Source organism: Dendrobates tinctorius, unplaced genomic scaffold (genome assembly GCF_039654945.1).
Source record: "Dendrobates tinctorius isolate UK_male_01 unplaced genomic scaffold, ASM3965494v1 ptg000070l, whole genome shotgun sequence".
NCBI classification, from domain to species: domain Eukaryota; kingdom Metazoa; phylum Chordata; class Amphibia; order Anura; family Dendrobatidae; genus Dendrobates; species Dendrobates tinctorius.
This window is the reverse complement of record NW_027361738.1, coordinates 84,419,098-84,440,927: the sequence shown is the minus strand read 5'-3', so window position 1 is coordinate 84,440,927 and position 21,830 is coordinate 84,419,098. Positions and strand designations below refer to the sequence as shown.

The window sequence follows — 21,830 nt, the reverse complement described above, 5'->3', positions numbered from 1 at the left end:
GAAAAAAAAAACATTGCCGGATTCAGGAGAACAGCGGCATTTACACTGGGTACAAAAAAATTACATATTTTGGTCCTTTTAAAAAGAGTTGTTCATCATCATCCCAAAATGGGGCAAAGACAAGTAATGCTTTAAATATGCAGTAAACATTACTTACTGAATCGCCTGCTAGTGCGGGGCCGCATCTCTGCATCTTCTCAGCAGTCTTTGGGACCACTGCAGGCAATCACAGCCTTCGGCGTTCTCATTTTGTTTGAGGCCTGTGATTGGCTACAGCGGTCACATGTTATACAGGGGATGTCACTGCTGCACTTCACAAAGCATGGCGAGGAGCAGCAGAAAAGGCAGGGTCTTCCATTTTAAAGAATATCCCGCGTATGCCCAAATTTTGGACAATCCTGGACAACTCCCTTAACGATACATTAAGAAATTAATCAGCGCAGGACGTTGGACTTTAAAAAAACAACATAGTATTTAGAAGGTGGAAAATGACACATACTGTACTAATAAATGACATAAAACTCAGACCCCCAAACTCTACTGAAGAGACCCCCAGGGAGAAGGTCGGTCGTTCTGGATCTAGTAACTCCCGTCCATGATGAGCTTCATGTCTGCGTCTCGTTACCATGTGGGGGTCTGAGACTGATCATCCCAAGAAATTTTGGAAGTGAGGGCAGCGCAGTGCACCACGAGATCATGTCACAATGACCCGTCCTGTGTGACGCGGCCCGCAGGCCAGTAACTAAAACAACAAGACAAGGGGAAAGGGGAAACAGTTACAACGGTGGGCCCTGCGATAGGGAGAGGGGACGTGGAGACCTCCTGCACTCCCCTGAGTCAGTGTCCCTAACGCTCCTAACGTTCCCTATGCCGGTTCCGCACTGGGCGCCGATCAGGAACCTGTCGCCCTAGCACACCCTAGACCTATCCCTTGCTAGGGAGCTGGGTAACGCATGCACTGGCCCCACCGCTGTACTAATACACACTAAGGAAAAACACAAACAGGGAAACACCACTTAGCTTTAATCTGTTGCACTTGCTCCTGGCAACAGAGTCCACCACCAGAATGCAGCTCTCCTGAATCGCTGCCACCAAAATCTGTCAGAGCTACAAGGAAATCCCCTATGACTCCTTCCACACCAGGGCTAAGACAGTGCTGCAAGGAACGTTCTCCAGCTCCTTCCTCCACCAAGGATGGTTGAAATGAACACTATCACCAACACTGATTGCAACAACTGTGACTCTTTTATAGCAGCCAGAGCAATCACACCTGCATTATAATCATGTGCACTTAACTAAAGAAACCAGAGTGCAATGATGCTCACCACCACCGGGGGCAAACTTAGAACAAACGACATCACAGTGCAATAATCCTAATGGCCACCGGGGGCAAAAACCAAACTTAAGCACAGCTTAAGAAAAAAAAAGGTTACCTGTGCTTTTTATCAGTCCTGATCCAGCATGGATCATGACAGATCAGCTGCAAGAGCAAACACAATGTATTACTACAACCTATAGGAATGTGCACAAAACCACCGGCCCACTAGGTAACATGTGGCACAGGGTTAATGTCTGGATCACCATTAATTGGCAATAGACTTTCTAACGACCCAAGAATGCACAATAATGTAAAGGTTTACCAGGGAAGAATAATGCACCGATAGAAAACAAGGGAAGAACAGTGAATAATTAGGACACCAGGGATTGATAGTGCCCCACTAGGACACCAGGGATTAAAAGTGCACCACTAGGACACCAGGGATTGATAGTGCACCACTAGGACACCAGGGATTGACAGTGCACCACTAGGACACCAGGGATTGACAGTGCACCATTAGGACACCAGGGATTGACAGTGCAACATTAGGACACCAGGGATTGATAGTGCCCCACTAGAACACCAGGGATTAAAAGTGCACCACTAGGACACCAGGGATTGATAGTGCACCACTAGGACACCAGGGATTGACAGTGCACCACTAGGACACCAGGGATTGACAGTGCACCATTAGGACACCAGGGATTGACAGTGCACCACTAGGACACCAGGAAAAGACAAGAAACCACAAAAACACAGAGGAAGGACATTGCACCAGAAACCCATGCATGCATCACTAGGATGCCAGGGAGACATCAGGGATGGAGAATGCACCGTTAGGACTCAAAGGATGGACAATGTACCACTAGGGCATCAGAAAAGGACAATGCATCACTAGAAACCATGGATGCATCACTAGGACGCCAGGGATAGACACCAGGGATAGACAGTGCACCACTAAAACATCAGAGATGGACAATGTACCGTCAGGACACCAGGGATGGACAATGCACTAGTAGGACACCAAGGAACGGCAATCTACCACAAGGACAGTAATGATGGACAATGCACTGGGGGTAGATCACTGGGGATGCAGAATAAGTTACAAAAAGTTGAAAATTGGCCCCTAGATCCCAACTAAATGCTCAGCGATGGCCGGTACATCACTCCAACATCAAATAGTACAGAAATAAAATAGATCAGCTGTGATTAGTACTTGGTCACTAGGAAATGTAAAGCAACACACCGCTATCAGGGATGGATAATCAGTGCAAAGCAGCATGTCCAGAGACAAAAGGGCCACTAGTCATGGACGCTGTACCATGACAGCAGCAGTGGCTCCATAACCAGGTATACCCATGGGTCACCAGGAATGGATAGTTCACCACTGGATCATCATGGAAGGTACTCAAACTACTAATTCACCAGTCGAAGCTCAGGTGGTACCTAAAGCACTGGCTTAAGTAGTGGAGACTGCACCAGCAGGGACCATATCCTAAGAGACCATACCACCAGGGACCATATTAACAGGGACCATACCAGCAAGTATCATACCACCAGGGACCACACCAGCAATGATATACCAGCAAGGACATATCAGCAGGGACCATACTAGCAGAGACCATACCAGCAGGGACCACACCAGGAGGGACATACCAGCAGGGACCATACCAGCAGGGACCATATCAGCAGGGACCATACCACCAGGGACCATATTAGCAGGGACCATACCAGAAGAGACCATACCAGCAGAGACCATACCAGCAGGCATCATACCAGCAGAGACCATACCAGAAGAGACCATACCACCAGGGACCATATTAGCAGGGAACATATCAGCAGGGACCATACCAGCAGAGACCATATCAGCAGGCATCATACCAGCAGAGACCAAACCAGAAGAGACCATACCACCAGGGACCACACCAGCAAGGATATACCAGCAAGGATATATCAGCAGGGACCATACCAGCAGAGACCATACCAGCAGAGACCACACCAGGAATGACATACCAGCAGGGACCATACCACCAGGGACCATATTAGCAGGGACCATACCAGAAGAGACCATACCAGCAGAGACCATATCAGCAGGCATCATACCAGCATAGACCATACCAGAAGAGACCATACCACCAGGGACCATATCAACAGGGACCATACCAGCAGAGACCATACCAGCAGGGACCATACCAGCAGGGACCATACCAGCAGGGACCAAACCAGCAGGGACCATACCAGCAGAGACCATACCAGCAGAGACCATACCAGCAGGGACCATACCAGCATGGACCATACCAGCAGGGACCATATCAGCAGGGACCATACCACCAGGGACCATATTAGCAGGGACCATATCGGCAGAGACCATACAAGCAGGGACCATACCAGAAGAGTCCATACCAGCAGAGACCATATCAGCAGGCATCATACCAGCAGAGACCATACCAGAAGAGACTATATCAGCAGGGACCATACCAGCAAGGATCATTCCAGCAACGACCATATCAACAGGGACCATACCAGCAAGGACCATACCAGCAAGGACCACACCAGCAAGGACCACACCAGCAGAGACCATACCAGCAGGGACCATACCAGCAGGGACCATACCAACAGGGACCATACCAACAGGGATCATACCAGCAGGGACCATACCAGCAGGGATCACACCAGCAGGGACCATATCAGCAGGGACCATATCAGCAAGGACCATATCAGACAGGACCATACTTTTGGCAACTAATCAAAAGTAAGAGTAAGAGCAACACCAGGGGTGGGCAAAAGAAGAGAGCAAGACTTTACCTTACTGGTGACCGGCACACTCAGCAGCAGCGCTCTATGTCAAGCTGAAGCTGCTAAAGGAAGTAAGAAATTATGGGGCAAACTGGCAGCTATGTAACTAAGTAAGAACAATGTCAAAATCTTATTTCACCAACTTATTTCAGAGCGAGAACGCTGCCATTGATTACACTGTAGAAGAGACGGTTCCTCTTTAAATTGCAGCTTTTGGGCTCCGCGGACTCCAAGTCCTCCAAGTTCCCATGTTCCGGTTCTGTCACTCGTATCACAAAGACTCATCAGGCAGATCCATGACTAACGCTGCTCCCATCAGCCCGGTGATGTGAAATAACTACCCGCAGACCACCAATTATCCGGTGAAACAGCTGCATGTGCGCTAATTATGGCGCTCACTGAAATCAATGCCGCCCTGTTCACTCCCTCGCTGGGTTTCTAATTACTACAATAAGAATATTTTTTTTGCCTAATTTTTCCATCACGGCACAAACCATACAATAAATACACTAATAATCGATAAAGAGCTCAACTTAAAGGGACTGATGTGAATTTTTAAAGGGAACTTGTCAGGGTGATATTACTCCTGATATTAGTAGTAAGACGTTATCACTCGTAGAAAACAATAAAAAGAATACTTTTCTTGTAGTAATCAGACGTGCCGACTACTCACGTGGCCACTGAACCAGGGCGATTTGCTGATCTGTAATTGTAAGTTATGGGGGTCACCTGAAATTAGATTGATCTGATATCATGCAGGGTGAGCAAGTCTGCTTTAAAGTCCTACCAGCATCGGCCACAAGGGGGAGCAATCACTGGAAGTCATAAGTATACATATGTACGCTGTGAGCTCCCTCTGCTGGTGGCTGTAGGTAGCCTGAGTGTTATCACTGGATTCAGTGGTACTAAGCGTGCTGGAGCCCGGAGGCACGCAGGTACCTGTCCTACATCTACACATAGGTACGAAGCCCCAATCATTTACAAAATCCCTAAAAACACTTTCCAACTGCAATAATAGGAAGAAAATAAGATGTCTCCCGAAGACTGTCAGATTCGATCTATGGGGCGACGTTGATTTTGACCTTTAAAAGGTTATCGCGATGCAGAATATCACATTGTGAATATTTTCTCCTATAAATACAGAATTGATGTCTCCATTATAAAAAAAACATCAGGTCCTAAAAAAAAATAGAGAGACTTTTTTTGTTTTATTATTTAGTCTTACTTTAAAAAAAAAGGCGCGGGGTGGCGAATGTTACCAATATAACCTTAGTTCTAGTTATATTTTTGCTACAATCTTTTGTCACTATGTCCAAATAATTTTGGAGGGGTTTTTTGGGGACGATCCGTGCGGATTTATTTTGGACATTATTGTAACTTTTTATTGTTATTTTTACCTATTAATAACGATGTATTCTTATCTACAAAAACAATCACCTCTCCACTAATTATTACCGACCCTCAGTCTTCTCTGGCTGCAGGACCACAGCCTGGAGGAGATGAGTGGAGCGGCCGGTCCGGCATTCAATCTGCCGCCCCAGACGTTGTCTATGGGAGCAATGATGATGGCTGAGCGCTGTGCACCTTGAAGTGGTGCGGCATCCCACATGGGAAACCGGTGCCTCCATGTAACTCCCCCGTGGCCTGCGGTCTGGTGGCAGGTGGAGGACCCGCTATATAGGATACACTTATAACATGAAAGTACTTAGGGCACAAATTGGCCAGTTCATGAGAGCCCACGAGCCATGACGAGGCGACCTCTTTTTAATGGGACCCCAAAACTATTCAAATATACCTCTCGCGGTGGAACACGGTACTAGTGCTGCCCGTATTTTTTTCTCCGACAGCACACGGTCCCATAGAGTTTGATGGATCCGTACACACATCAGTTTCCGGTCTCAGAGCCCGGCCTATTGTCATCTGCTTTGTGGATCAGATTTGGACATTAAAAATTATGGGGACAGGTATTTCATGGATGCAACGGGGAAGACGGACTTTATACCGCAGAACTCCGTCCGAGTTTCGTTCGATTTTAGGATGACAACTGCGAAAAAAATCTTGTCTGTTGCTCTCGGATGGTAACAAATGGATGTGAGAATAGAGCCTAGAAATTATCTATCTATCTATCTATCTATCTATCTATCTATCCATCCATCTATCTCTGAATTGAGTGTCAGGTTGCTTGGGCGACCTGCAGCTCTATTCTTTTCCTCTGGATTGCGCTCCAGGGTCCGGCAGAGGACCGGGACACAAGCTCCCTGTTCTGACAATCCACATATCTACTTTCTTTCTAGTCCAGTGCTACAAATTTTCGATGATGTTACAACAAAGAGTTTGGAATCTGGGGCTTATGCGGAGGCGACAGTCACAGCAGCCAGGGCTGCGACACTCCATTACCTATATCCTCTCCCATCCCTGTCTAGTGTCTGTATCTAGACTCCATATATCACAGCGGTGTTGGCGACGTCTTGCTCGTACCTGCCGTCTCTTTGGGCAGCTCCTCCTTCTGTAACAGTTTTGACAAATATTCCAAGTTTCTCCAGCCCTGTGTCGGCTCCGACCCCCATTCCAATGATACTGACGCCGAGGCCTTCTTCATCTGTAAGAGAAGATCAGGCGGTTAAGGAGTGGAACTACAGAGCTCAGCTACACCATTAGACCCACTTCTAAATGTATCCAACGTACAGACGTGTCACATTGTCTTCCTGGAGATGGGCATGACTTGCATAATGCATAGTTACATAGTTCTGCTGGGAAACCTGGCATCACATGGTGAGAAATGTACCACAACCCAGGGCACATCAGGAGTGGGCAGAGCAGGAGTGGGCACAGCAGGAGTGGGCACAGCAGGAGTGGGCACAGCAGGAGTGGGCAGTGCAGGAGTGGGCAGTGCAGGAGTGGGCACAGCAGGAGTGGGCACAGCAGGAGTGGGCAGTGCAGGAGTGGGCACAGCAGGAGTAGGCAGTGCAGGAGTGGGCAGAGCAGGAGTGGGCAGAGCAGGAGTGGGCAGTGCAGGAGTGGGCACAGCAGGAGTGGGCACAGCAGGAGTGGGCAGAGCAGGAGTGGGAAGTGCAAGAGTGGGCACAGCAGGAGAGGGCAGAGCAGGAGTGAGCAGTGCAGAAGTGGGCACAGCAGGAATGGGCAGTGCAGGAGTGGGAAGTGCAAGAGAGAGCACAGCAGGAAAGGGCAGAGCAGGAGTGAGCAGTGCAGGAGTGGGCAAAGCAAGAGTGGACAGAGCAGGATTGGACAGTGTAGGAGTGGGCAGAGCAGGAGTGGGCAGTGCAGGAGTGGACAGTGTAGGAGTGGGCAGAGCAGGAGTGGACAGTGCAGGAGTGGACAGTGCAGGAGTGGGCAGTGCAGGAGTGGGCAGAGCAGGAGTGGGCAGAGCAGGAGTGGGCAGTGCAGGAGTGGGAAGTGCAAGAGTGGGCACAGCAGGAGTGAGCAGTGCAGGAGTGGGCAGTGCAGAAGTGGGCACAGCAGGAATGAGCAGGGCAGGAGTGGGCAAAGCAGGAGTGGACAGTGTAGGAGTGGGCAGAGCAGGAGTGGGCAGTGCAGGAGTGGGCAGTGCAGGAGTGGGAAGTGCAAGAGTGGGAAGTGCAAGAGTGGGCACAGCAGGAGTGAGCAGTGCAGGAGTGGGCAGTGCAGAAGTGGGCACAGCAGGAGTGTGCACAGCAGGAATGAGCAGGGCAGGAGTGGGCAAAGCAGGAGTGGACAGTGTAGGAGTGGGCAGAGCAGGAGTGGGCAGTGCAGGAGTGGGCAGTGCAGGAGTGGGCAATTCTGCTTTCATGGCAAAACCTTGAGTGTTTTTCCATTACTGCCATAATAATTGCCAATGAAATCTGATGCGCTGTGACCCTGCAGTAGGAGTCAATTGAGAAAAGTTACTAATGGGAGCACTGCTGCTAATGGAGGCACACCGGGAAGCATTAATACTAATGGGAACACTACAGGGTAGCACTATTAATCACTGTGACAGTCTATGAGGAATATTATCACTATTGGGGGCACTTTGAGGGGCTTTATTACTGAGAGGTACTAAGGGGGAATAATACAGCTAATTTCTCTATGATGGGAGCATTATTACTATTAGGCGAACTATAGAGGACTATAATTACTACTGGGGGCACTATTATCAGTACAGGCACTCTGGAGCAGCACTATTACTATTGGGGGGACAACTAATTGCAATGGCGGCACTCTAGGGTAATATGGTTACTATTATAAGCTCTATGGGAGCATTATTACTATTATGGAAGCAATGCGGGCACTTTAGGGGGAATATTCATACTATTAAGGGCACTCTTACCGATATGGGCAATCTTAATAAGCATTTTCACTGTTTTTAGCACTGTAGGGGAGCAGTATGGGCACTTATACTGTGGAGGGTCTCTTAGTAAGTATTATTACTATCAGAGTAACTAATTAGCAATTCTGGTACTCTGCAGGAGCATTATTACCACTGGGGTATAATGTGGGAGCACTATTACTGTTGGGGGCACTCTGGGGGAGCATTATTACCAATGGAGATAATGTGGGAGCACTATTAATGTTGAGGGCACTCTGGAGGAGCATTATTACCACTGGGGTATAATGTGGGAGCACTATTAATGTTGGGGGCACTGTGGAGGAGCATTATTACCAATGGAGATAATGTGGGAGCACTATTAATGTTGGGGGCACTGTGGAGGAGCATTATTACCACTGGGGTATAATGCGGGAGCACTATTACTGTTGGGGGCACTATGGAGGAGCATTAACACCTCTGGGGAATATCGTGGGAGCACTATTAATGTTGGGGGCACTCTGGAGGAGCATTATTACCAATGGAGATAATGTGGGAGTTCTATTAATGTTGGGGGCACTGTAGAGGAGCATTATTACCACTGGGGTATAATGTGGGAGCACTATTACTGTTGGGGCACTATGGAGGAGCATTATTACCAATGGAGATAATGTGGGAGCACTATTAATGTTGGGGTCACTCTGGAGAGTGGAGAAGCATTATTACCATTGGGGTATAACATGGGAGCACTATTACTGTTGGGGGCACTCTGAAGGAGCATTATTACCATTGCGGTATAACGTGGGAGCACTAGTACTATTGGGGGCACTCTGGGGAGCATTATTACCATTGGGGTATAATGCGGGAGCACTATTACTGTTGGGGGCACTATGAAGGAGCATTATTACCATTGGGGTATAATGCGGGAGCACTATTCCTGTTGGGGACACTCTGGAGGAGCATTATTTCCATTGCAGTATATCGTGGGAGCACTATTACTATTGGGGGCACTCTGGGGAGAATTATTACCATTGGGGTATAATGCGGGAGCACTATTACTGTTGGGGGCTCTATGAAGGAGCATTATTACCATTGGGGTATAATGCGGGAGCACTATTACTGTTGGGGGCACTCTGGGGAGCATTATTACCATTGGGGCATAACGTAGGAGCACTGTTACTGTTGGGGGCACTCTGGAGGAGCATTATTACCATTGGGGTATAATATACTGTTGGGGTCACTCTGGGGAGCATTATTACCATTGCGGTATAACGTGGGAGCACTATTACTGTTGGGGGCACTCTGGAGGATCATTATTACCATTGCGGTATAACGTGGGAGCACTATTACTGTTGGGGGCACTCTGGAGGAGCATGATTACCATTGCAGTATAACTGGGGGGCAACATTGCTGTTGGGGGCACTCTGGGGAGCATTATTACCATTGGGGTATAACGTGGGAGCACTATTACTGTTGGGGGCACTCTGGAGGAGCATTATTACCATTGCGGTATAACGTGGGAGCACTATTACTGTTGGGGGCACTGTGGAGGAGCATTACTACAACTGGAGTATAATGCGGGAGCACTATTACTGTTGGGGGCACTATGGAGGAGCATTAACACCTCTGGGGAATATCGTGGGAGCACTATTAATGTTGGGGGCACTCTGGGGAGCATTATTACCAGTGGAGATAATGCGGGAGCATTATTACTGTTGGGGGCACTGTGGAGGAGCATTATTACCACTGGGGTATAATGCGGGAGCACTATTCCTGTTGGGGGCACTATGGAGGAGCATTATTACCAATGGAGATAATGTGGGAGCACTATTAATGTTGGGGGCACTCTGGAGGAGCATTATTACCACTGGGGTATAATGTGGGAGCACTATTAATGTTGGGGGCACTGTGGAGGAGCATTATTACCAATGGAGATAATGTGGGAGCACTATTAATGTTGGGGGCACTGTGGAGGAGCATTATTACCACTGGGGTATAATGCGGGAGCACTATTCCTGTTGGGGGCACTATGGAGGAGCATTATTACCAATGGAGATAATGTGGGAGCACTATTAATGTTGGGGGCACTCTGGAGGAGCATTATTACCACTGGGGAATATCGTGGGAGCACTATTAATGTTGGGGGCACTATGGAGGAGCATTATTACCAATGGAGATAATGCGGGAGCATTATTACTGTTGGGGGCACTGTGGAGGAGCATTATTACCACTGGGGTATAATGCGGGAGCACTATTACTGTTGGGGGCACTATGGAGGAGCATTATTACCAATGGAGATAATGTGGGAGCACTATTAATGTTGGGGGAACTCTGGAGGAGCATTATTACCACTGGGGTATAATGTGGGGGCACTATTAATGTTGGGGGCACTTTGGAGAGTAGAGAAGCATTATTTCCATTGGGGTATAACATGGGAGCACTGTTACTGCTGGGGGCACTCTGGAGGAGCATTATTACTATTGCGGTATAACGTGGGAGCATTATTACTGTTGGGGGCACTCTGGAGGAGCATTAATACCATTGGGGTAAACGTGGGGGCACTATTACTGTTGGGGGCACTCTGGAGGAGCATTATTACCATTGCGGTATAACGTGGGAGCACTATTACTGTTGGGGGCACTCTGGGGACCATTATTACCATTGAGGTATAATGCGGGAGCACTATTATTGTTGGGGGCACTCTGGGGAGCATTATTACCATTGAGGTATAACGTGGGAGCACTATTGCTGTTGGGGGCACTCTGGGGACCATTATTACCATTGAGGTATTATGTGGGAGCACTATTATTGTTGGGGGCACTATGGAGGAGCATTATTACCATTGGGGTATAATGCGGGAGCACTGTTAGTGTTGGTGACACTCTGGAGGAGAATTATTACCTCTGGGGAATATCGTGGGGGCACTATTACTGTGGGGTGAACTCTGGAGGAGCAGTATTATAATTTAAAGAATCATTTTGTACGTGAAAAATTACTAAAGATGACACTTTTCAGTTAAACTTAGGGGGACACATGCAGCAATTAATTGAAATTAAAAGGTGATATCCATCCAGGGACATGTGCCACGGAGCCAGTGTGTCAGGGTATGTGAGTGGCATATAAAATGTGTCCTTGACATGGGGTTAGGGCATTGTCTGGGGCTTGTGCACTTGATTTTGTAATAACCAAGCAGTGCCCATTAGATGATAGTCAAGGTCATAAAGCCCAAGCCACGCACATGCAGTCCAGTCCAGCAGAGGGCGCTGTGATGCCTTCTTTAACCGCAGGTAATCTACAGGCGGCACACATGGTAGCGGTGACGCACAAGAGCTGAAGGGAAGAACACTAGTCTGGTAAATCCTCGATCTGATGAAGCGTGCAATCAATTTATTCACACCTGAGGCCGGGCCGATGAGCAGATGAAGGTCACGTAGAGAACTGACTGCAGGATGCGCTCTTCTCCTGCGAGGTGACGCTATCACCTGCTGTAGCACGCTCACGTCTAGAACTTGTGTAATGAAGCGTCTCATCAACCTCCGAGAACAATGCAAAGCCTGCGATCGCTGGTACAACGCAAGTCGGTGGAGAAATCTCCACAAATCCTTGAGAACTTGGTGCTTCAGGATTCACAAACTACTGCACCAGGTGACGTGTTTAGGGCCAAAGATGGAAATCATGACTTTACGAAGGGTCCAAGGCCTGAAATGTGCTGTCTAATGAGAAATCTCCCCGAGTCTAAAGCGAAAACATTCGGAGATTTGTGTCTTACTGTGTTTCCTTAAAAGTGACTTTACACCCCGAGCACGACCGAACATCCATGTGTCCTGTATGGGAGAACGTCACCGACAGAGAGATCTAGTGCCAGATGTCACCTCTGCGATCAAAACGATCAGCGATGAAGTTCATCATGCCCGATCCTTCTCTCCCCCGACATCTGCCTGCAGTCCAACATGCCCGATCCTTCTCTCCAACGACATGTGTCTGAAGATGAACATGCCCGATCCTTCTCTCCCTGACATCTGTCTGAAGATGAACATGCCCGATCCTTCTCTCCCTGACATGTGTCTGAAGATGAACATGCCCGATCCTTCTCTCCACGACATCTGTCTGAAGATGAACATGCCCGATCCTTCTCTCCCTGACATGTGTCTGAAGATGAACATGCCCGATCCTTCTCTCCACGACATCTGTCTGAAGATGAACATGCCCGATCCTTCTCTCCCTGACATCTGTCTGAAGATGAACATGCCCGATCCTTCTCTCCAACGACATGTGTCTGAAGATGAACATGCCCGATCCTTCTCTCCCTGACATCTGTCTGAAGATGAACATGCCCGATCCTTCTCTCCCTGACATCTGTCTGAAGATGAACATGCCCGATCCTTCTCTCCCTGACATCTGTCTGAAGATGAACATGCCCGATCCTTCTCTCCAACGACATGTGTCTGAAGATGAACATGCCCGATCCTTCTCTCCACGACATCTGTCTGAAGATGAACATGCCCGATCCTTCTCTCCAACGACATGTGTCTGAAGATGAACATGCCCGATCCTTCTCTCCCTGACATCTGTCTGAAGATGAACATGCCCGATCCTTCTCTCCACGACATATGTCTGAAGATGAACATGCCCGATCCTTCTCTCCCTGACATCTGTCTGAAGATGAACATGCCCGATCCTTCTCTCCCTGACATGTGTCTGAAGATGAACATGCCCGATCCTTCTCTCCCTGACATCTGTCTGAAGATGAACATGCCCGATCCTTCTCTCCAACGACATGTGTCTGAAGATGAACATGCCCGATCCTTCTCTCCCTGACATCTGTCTGAAGATGAACATGCCCGATCCTTCTCTCCACGACATATGTCTGAAGATGAACATGCCCGATCCTTCTCTCCCTGACATCTGTCTGAAGATGAACATGCCCGATCCTTCTCTCCCTGACATCTGTCTGAAGATGAACATGCCCGATCCTTCTCTCCAACGACATGTGTCTGAAGATGAACATGCCCGATCCTTCTCTCCCTGACATCTGTCTGAAGATGAACATGCCCGATCCTTCTCTCCACGACATATGTCTGAAGATGAACATGCCCGATCCTTCTCTCCCTGACATCTGTCTGAAGATGAACATGCCCGATCCTTCTCTCCAACGACATGTGTCTGAAGATGAACATGCCCGATCCTTCTCTCCCTGACATGTGTCTGAAGATGAACATGCCCGATCCTTCTCTCCACGACATCTGTCTGAAGATGAACATGCCCGATCCTTCTCTCCCTGACATCTGTCTGAAGATGAACATGCCCGATCCTTCTCTCCCTGACATCTGTCTGAAGATGAACATGCCCGATCCTTCTCTCCAACGACATGTGTCTGAAGATGAACATGCCCGATCCTTCTCTCCCTGACATCTGTCTGAAGATGAACATGCCCGATCCTTCTCTCCACGACATCTGTCTGAAGATGAACATGCCCGATCCTTCTCTCCCTGACATCTGTCTGAAGATGAACATGCCCGATCCTTCTCTCCCTGACATCTGTCTGAAGATGAACATGCCCGATCCTTCTCTCCACGACATATGTCTGAAGATGAACATGCCCGATCCTTCTCTCCACGACATCTGTCTGAAGATGAACATGCCCGATCCTTCTCTCCCTGACATGTGTCTGAAGATGAACATGCCCGATCCTTCTCTCCACGACATCTGTCTGAAGATGAACATGCCCGATCCTTCTCTCCCTGACATGTGTCTGAAGATGAACATGCCCGATCCTTCTCTCCCCGACATCTGTCTGAAGATGAACATGCCCGATCCTTCTCTCCACGACATATGTCTGAAGATGAACATGCCCGATCCTTCTCTCCACGACATATGTCTGAAGATGAACATGCCCGATCCTTCTCTCCACGACATATGTCTGAAGATGAACATGCCCGATCCTTCTCTCCACGACATATGTCTGAAGATGAACATGCCCGATCCTTCTCTCCACGACATCTGTCTGAAGATGAACATGTCCGATCCTTCTCTCCCTGACATGTGTCTGAAGATGAACATGCCCGATCCTTCTCTCCACGACATATGTCTGAAGATGAACATGCCCGATCCTTCTCTCCACGACATCTGTCTGAAGATGAACATGCCCGATCCTTCTCTCCCCGACATCTGTCTGAAGATGAACATGCCCGATCCTTCTCTCCACGACATCTGTCTGAAGATGAACATGCCCGATCCTTCTCTCCACGACATATGTCTGAAGATGAACATGCCCGATCTTTCCTGCATTTCCTAATTCTAATTCAGCGGTTCGATAGCTTTAAAGAGGTTTTGTAACCAATTAATGCGCTCTGCGCTCCGCCCAGCTATAAAGGTGCTGTGCATTGGGCAAGCGTCGTATAATGGCTGATCCTTGGACAAATCCTCCTGTTTGGATTTTGGCGCTCCTGACGATTCTTTCGAGCGCGGTGAATGAGAGTATCTGATACACGGTCTGCGATCCGATACCTGGCGCGACTCCTCTCTCATTATAACAACTTGATGCCATTTCTCCAAGGAAACCTCCTATTAAAATTCAATTAGCGCGACAAAAACCTACCTTTCTCCAGATCCACCGGGAACAAATCCAGCTTCTCCACTCGCTTCTCCAGCTCGTATTCTGCGGAAGCAGCAACTGGGTCGACCTCATCGTTCCGCCGGTCGTAGTCTTCATTGGAATATGTGTTGAACACCTGAAAAGAAATAAGACGAGATGTTAGATATTACGTCTGAGAGGTGCTCGGAAACTACAACTCCCAGCATGCACTGGGGGCCAAGGGCACGCTGAGGGGGGAGGTATGTCACACAACAGTGGGAGAGTCCATCAGTCTGGAGGAAAAGTCATTACTTACTGCCCAGATGAGACAATCAGTGACGAATGATCCGACAACAAGCCAGAAAGCGAGACTACAGGAGTATCCATCACACGAGAACGGCAGAAAGTGTCACACTGTCCACCGGTGCCACTGTATCTATTATCTATCTATCCATTATCTATCTATATCTAGCTATTATCTATTGATCTATTATCTATCTTTCTATCTATCCATCTATTATTTATCTATTATTTATCTATGATCTATCATCTATCTATTAATCATTTATCTATTTATTATCTATCTATTATTTATTATCTATCTATATCTAGCTATTATCTATTGATCTATTATCTATCTATTATCTATCTATCTATTATTTATTATCTATCTATCTATTATTTATTATCTATCTATCTATCTATATCTAGCTATTATCTATTGATCTATTATCTATCTATTATCTATCTATCTATTATTTATTATCTATCTATCTTTCTATTATCCATCTATCTATCTATCCCTCCATTCCTCCATGTTCTCTCTCTTATGATGTGCCATGTGGCAGACTGATCAGTAAGTTTCTCTCTGAGGAATACCAGGACTGGTTCCTCCACCTCTCGGCCTCACACTGTCTCTTGCGGCTGCGGAGCTTCGCCCCGTCTGTCCTTGCTCTGATCTTGTGCTGATCGTTCTATATGGAGCCTTTAGGTTTAGGTGAATTCTTGCAAAGTTTCTTTTTTGGGGATTTGTCCATCGTGTCAGATGGCTTCTTATAAAAAGCTTTGTGCTTCCTGCCAAATATAAATATTTGAAACACTATGAGCCCCAGCATGGCAGCAAGGGGGGCTTACAGCAGACCCCTGACTGCTATAGATAAGCCACACAGGGGGTTTGTGGGGGCTTGAACGAGAGCTTCAGGCAATCATGCCATTTAAATGCCAATGTCTGAGAGTGACAGCGGCACTTTAATGGTTAAACAAAAGCGACCGCTGCTGGTAGAGGCAGCTGCTGGCTGTATTACCCAGCCGCCTCCTGCACATGTTCCATACCCCCAAACCCAACGTATGCTCTACATATACAGGACATGTCAGGAAGGGGTTAATTAGAGCAATGACTCCAGTAGGGCATGGGAATTTTAGATAACGGCAGAATACACCCCTCCCCCCTCAACAGTTATGAGAATTTCATTAAGGATCACCAAAATTTGATTCTTTCAGGAACGTTGGCTGTGCTAAGTTCAGCTCCATTCACTTTAATGGGGCTGAGTTACAATACCAGAGACAACTCACACCAGACTTTTTCTAATCCTGGACATCCCCATTAAGGACTTCAATTTCTTATTTTTTTAATGTAAAAGATCATTTCAACATGCTATCAATGACCTGCACCAGGCTGCAAGTCACATCATGACCACTAGGTGGCCACATACACACACACATATAGCATAAACATCTCCAAACCGAGTATCAGAATTTTTTTTTTTTCATCGCTGATCTTCTCACGCTAGACATCTTGGGATATAAGGAGTCAAGAGGAAAGGTAAGGAAGGGAGCGTGTACCAACTGGAGTTGTGGTTGAGCTGATGGTTGTCTACGACCATGCGCACACAGAGGCAATCAAGAAAGAAAACTAGTGGAAACCGCTTCAGGAAATTAAGATAAAAGCTGAGTCATTCTGGAGGTAACTGTACCATATGAATGGCGGCACGAGCTGTCAGTGGCCTCCTATCGTTCCCGGATGCTGCAGCTTCTGAAATGTATAATGAATTGAAGCTCAGGTACTTAGAAGATTATCAGCATGATAAACCTCCCGAGCAACAAAACCACGAGAAATAAAGTTCTCCGAAGGCGACGACCAATAAGACGGGAATACAGGAACAAAAAAGGCAAAGAGCCAACCTCGAGACCCCTGGATAACGGCTCACAACCTCAGCACGGTGTTACGGTCACGGGACTGTTATGTCGGCTTCGATGTCTGACCTTTTCAGAAGTCAAAATTCCCGATATATCTGATTGTCTGAGTTTATACAAGTGAAAAAACAAACAAAACGGTGCCAGAAAATGGTTGAATTTTTGCATAATTTGTCTTACATTGCACCTAAAAAAAATCAGTAATCCTGAAATTTTCACATTTTTTTTCACTCATATTCCCTGTCTTTTCAGGAAGTTTTCAGCAGGCTCCTTATCATCAGAGGCTGGATTACAATGACTGATAACACCTTTATATACAGGTGACGTCACCAATCACTGGACGTGATGTCACAGGTTACCCTGCTCCCCTTCCCTTCATAAAGGTCTTTGGACACGTTGCATTAGATGCTTCCAATGCAAAAGACAGAGTCTGAGTCTGTTCATTGTGGTTTATGTGCATGTGTTGTTTCCTGAAACTACAGGAAGTTACAGTCTGACAAATCCCCTAGTGGTCAGTGTGAAAATTGCACAAAAAAAATCTAATTTTTATTTTTCATAACAATGGTGATAAGGAAAACAAAAACACCAAAAATAATTTTAAAAATACATTTAACACACAAAAAAAATCTGATTTAAAGAAAAGGGCATTTCATGATTACACATTCCCTTTAAATGGCAAAAAAAACGCTACAAATTCTACACCTACAGATTAAAGGGAATTTGTCAGCAGTTTTTTGCTATGTAATCTGTTGCAGGGGCAGAGACCCTGATTCCAGCGATGTGTCACTTAGGTTACTGGATGCAGCAGTTATGATACAATCCGTTTTCTCTGCTACAGATCTACTAATGCTGAGCCCTGTATAACCCCGCCCACACCACTGATTGGCAGCTTGCTGTGTACAATGTATATTGACAGAAAGCTGCTAATCATTGGTGAGATCATAGTTGGACTAGGAGGCACGAGCCACACAGTCCTGTAGTGATAATCTCCTGCTGATGAAACTCTGATCTAAGTGAAACAGCAAAACACAGCCCAGTAATTGACACATCACTGGAATCAGGGTCTCTGCCCCTGAATCATGTTGCTCTCAGATTACATAGTCAAAATTTGCTGATAGATTGCTTTTAAGGGAGATCCTTCGCTTGGCTTGTTTCTGATGCTATTTTGATTCTTCATTCTCTGATCCTGATCCTAACCTTGCTCCCTGATAAGGCTTTTGTTTCATCCTCTCATCTTGTCGGCAGGTTCCTGAGACCTTCCTTACAATTGCAGGTTGGTCTTCTCTGGCTTTTCTTGCTATCTAAAGGGGTTGTAAAATATTGTTATCTACAGGATAGGAGATCACAGGGCTCCGCAGAGTCCCATCGAAGGTTGGGCATGTGCACCACCGCTCCGTTCAATGTCTATAGATCTGCCAGAGATTACCAAGTACAGCATAAGGAGAAAAAACTAAAATCTTAGATAAAACCCCTTTTCCTGAGCACTTTCTGACTTGCTACAAAGCTCTCTGGCTAAACTAGGAATGTAGAGTGGGAATCTAACCCCAAAAGTCCATATTAATTGTAGGGATTATGGGTGACATAATGGACAGATAGGTTAAGCACCCATATACAATAGCGAGAATCATTGGTCCGACAGCTCCGGGCCGATAGCTATCACTCTCGAGTTCGCCGAGTACTCCCGTGTTACCAATGAGAGCCACTGCCAGGATCCTGGCGTGGTGGCTTCTCTGTCTCGGAGTGGGATCAGCAGTCCAAAATCGGACATGACAAATCATCCTCTCCCCCGAAAATGTTAGGAGGTCCTGAATGGATATTATTGTGTCGTGGGGTCAAGACAACGTTAGTCTGATGTGTATGGGGCCCTTTAGACTCTGTACTCCAATTTAATCTGCTCCATTCCGAGTGAGATTTAAAAAACATAACAGGAATGACGATCTCTGGAGTGAGAACATGAGGAGTTTTGACTTGGTTGGTGCCAGGAGAGTAGAATATTCCAACTTAGGGCCAACACATTGGAAAGTTTATGACAATGGTCCTTAAAAATGGATTGGCATCGCAGAAGTAGATGGGGACCCCCATCCACGACCTCAGTTGTAGAGAACACATTTGGAGAGAATTGGAAAACTATTGGCCAACCAGATTTTTTTTTTTAATCAAACTTAAGGAGGCAAACCACAAACCACAAGGCCAGGAGAACATATCGGAGCGGGCATGACAGTACTCCATAAAAAATGGTTTGGGATCACAGAACTAGATGGAACCAAGTCATGCCCTGAACTACAGATAACATATTTTAGGTAGAATGGAAAACCATTGGCTAACTCATGAACATTCAACCCAACTTATAGCTGTCAGGACAAGCTAGGAATTGTAGTGCTTGTGGAGACTTCAAACCTTGTGGATGCTATTCCATATTAATGGCCACGGAATAACGAGGTCCACAAGCAACATATGGATGTGCCGTCTCCATACTGTGCACCAAATACTGTACACTGGATGGGAAGAAGCTAACAAAATGGCAATTTGTCTTCCAAAGAATTTATCTAAAATCAACAGTGAAGTTTCTTCTAATAGTCTGAGACACCAAGTGACGTCACCCCGGGACATGCCCTCGGTACCGAGCGGTGCCTAGGTTTGCACAATTGTGACACATGACTGTAAACAAGTCAGACGCCCGTCTATAGTAGACACGTTTATAGACACGCTGTGACAAGATTGGGCTACTTGCCAGGTCTCGGGGAAGACGAGTGGATGGTGACATAATTAATCTGACGTTACTATCACCGCGGTGAACTTTTCACTTGGCTTTGCCATGACCTAAATACCATTAGCGCTTATCCTCCCAGTACACAAATGCCAGCCATCAGTCACCACCCTCTCCATCAGAGATCATGGTTTGTAGGGATTGCAAATCAAATATATAAAAAAAAGTTATTCTAAAAAAGATGGAAAAAAAAGAAATAAAAAATTGTCATTGGTGGTAATGCTTTACTGATAGTCAGATGATAATTGTCCACCGATCTTACACTGGAGAGTCTACGATGAGACAACCTAAGTGACTGGTGACGGACCTTACAATCAATAGGTACAGTCAACGATGGTGGCATATCGTTAGCATATACGGTGAATGACCTATTTGGTGGAAGTCCAATAACAAATCATCTACCGATGACTAGAACAGAACTGGAAATGAGAATGGTTGTAGGAAGCCATCATGCCACTTGAAGGCCACAATGTCAGCCATCGACCATAATGTGCCAACCATACGCCCACTGTGAAAGCCCAACTGAAACTACCAGGAGATCAAACTGCATCTATTCCCTAGCGACGCTACCACAAATCATAGTTGTTACAAGGGGTAGATCTCTGACAATTGGATCTTGGAGGCAAATGGTATATATGAGCAGATAAGACAATCCTTCAAGGTGCTGGAGAAGGATCTGACCATCAGTAGGTAAAGTAGAAGGCGGTGGAGACAGGTCATATATCTAATGTAATAATTAGGGTAGAGAAGAACCTAGATTGGTCTCATTGAGATGAGCGTATGAATGGTCCGTGCGTGCCATGGACCCTTTATATAGCCACTGTGACAGTGCACATGGCCGATTTCCACGTGCTGTTTTGACCCCCGACACATTAATTGACAGCCAGCTCAGCACACAAGGCTGTCAGTCTAGTTGCTGAGGAGTGATTACTGAGCGAGAGGTGAGTGTGACACCTCCGTGGAAGAGAGCGGCTGCAGGGAGGATATAACTTCATTTTCTCCCTGCAGCTGCTCCTAGTAAGCCTGCCAGACATGATTTAGACACTATATACCAGCTGATAAACCCTATATCTGCAGGTAAATGCACTGACGAGAAAAAGGGTAGCAATGTTTTGACCTTCTGACTTTCAGGCTCCATATCTCACCATCTACTACTGCACTGATGGTGAGGCTACCATCATTTTATAGACAGTCCTCTTGGCTATCTCTGACTTGCAGCTATTTAGCATATGATTAGTTATGCAGATCCTCATCATGTCACTGAATTGTTACTGTTTTGCTCCTGGTGGTGGATAAATCTTTTTCTTCCCGTATACCACAATTACATCCTGTTCTGACATTCCCTAATAGCTAAGTGCGTTATTAGGATGATTCCCCAGTGAACGGTCACGGGTTCGAATTGAGAAGCAGCCATGAAAATTTCCCAAGAAAAGAGAAACAATCATCCCTCTCATCGATAGCCGTCTCTCAGCCAAGAAAATTGTGCGCTCTATGTCAGATGGGAGAATACGAAGTCAGTCCAAGAGGTGGACATCCAGGCAAACTATCGGGATCAACACGTCGGCTCATCCCAAGGTCTATCAGTTCTGGAGCCACGTACAAGGCAGTGGAGGAGGTTCGTATGCTTCATAATAGTGAGATCACAGACGTCCATGCAAGCACCGTATGACACACGTTACACAAGTCTGGAATGGTGGCCCAAAAAAAGGAGAAGCCTCAACTTCAGTATTGTGATGGATCATCGGGCCAACTTTGTAAACAAGTGTACGAAAAGTGGACAGTAGAAGATTGGAAACGGGTGATTTGGAGCGGTGGCATGAAAGTCAATAGACTGGGCTTTGATGGGTGCAAATGGGTCTGAAAGAAGCAAGTGAAAAAGGGGATAATGGATCGAGAAATT

General features: G+C 46.6%; 1 protein-coding gene across 2 annotated transcripts in view; it reads right to left on the bottom strand.

Moving 5' to 3' along the window:
- The window catches only part of PPP1R9A (protein phosphatase 1 regulatory subunit 9A), a 219,191-nt gene that overhangs the window by 78,566 nt on the left and 118,795 nt on the right, over positions 1-21,830 (bottom strand). For both annotated transcript variants that reach the window (XM_073582066.1, XM_073582067.1), the window contains exons 3-4: positions 14,995-15,127; positions 6,593-6,713 (exon numbers count right to left, since the gene is read on the bottom strand). In XM_073582066.1, the coding sequence (XP_073438167.1) occupies positions 6,593-6,713; positions 14,995-15,127 (254 nt within the window). The remainder of the gene's footprint in view (positions 1-6,592; positions 6,714-14,994; positions 15,128-21,830) is intronic.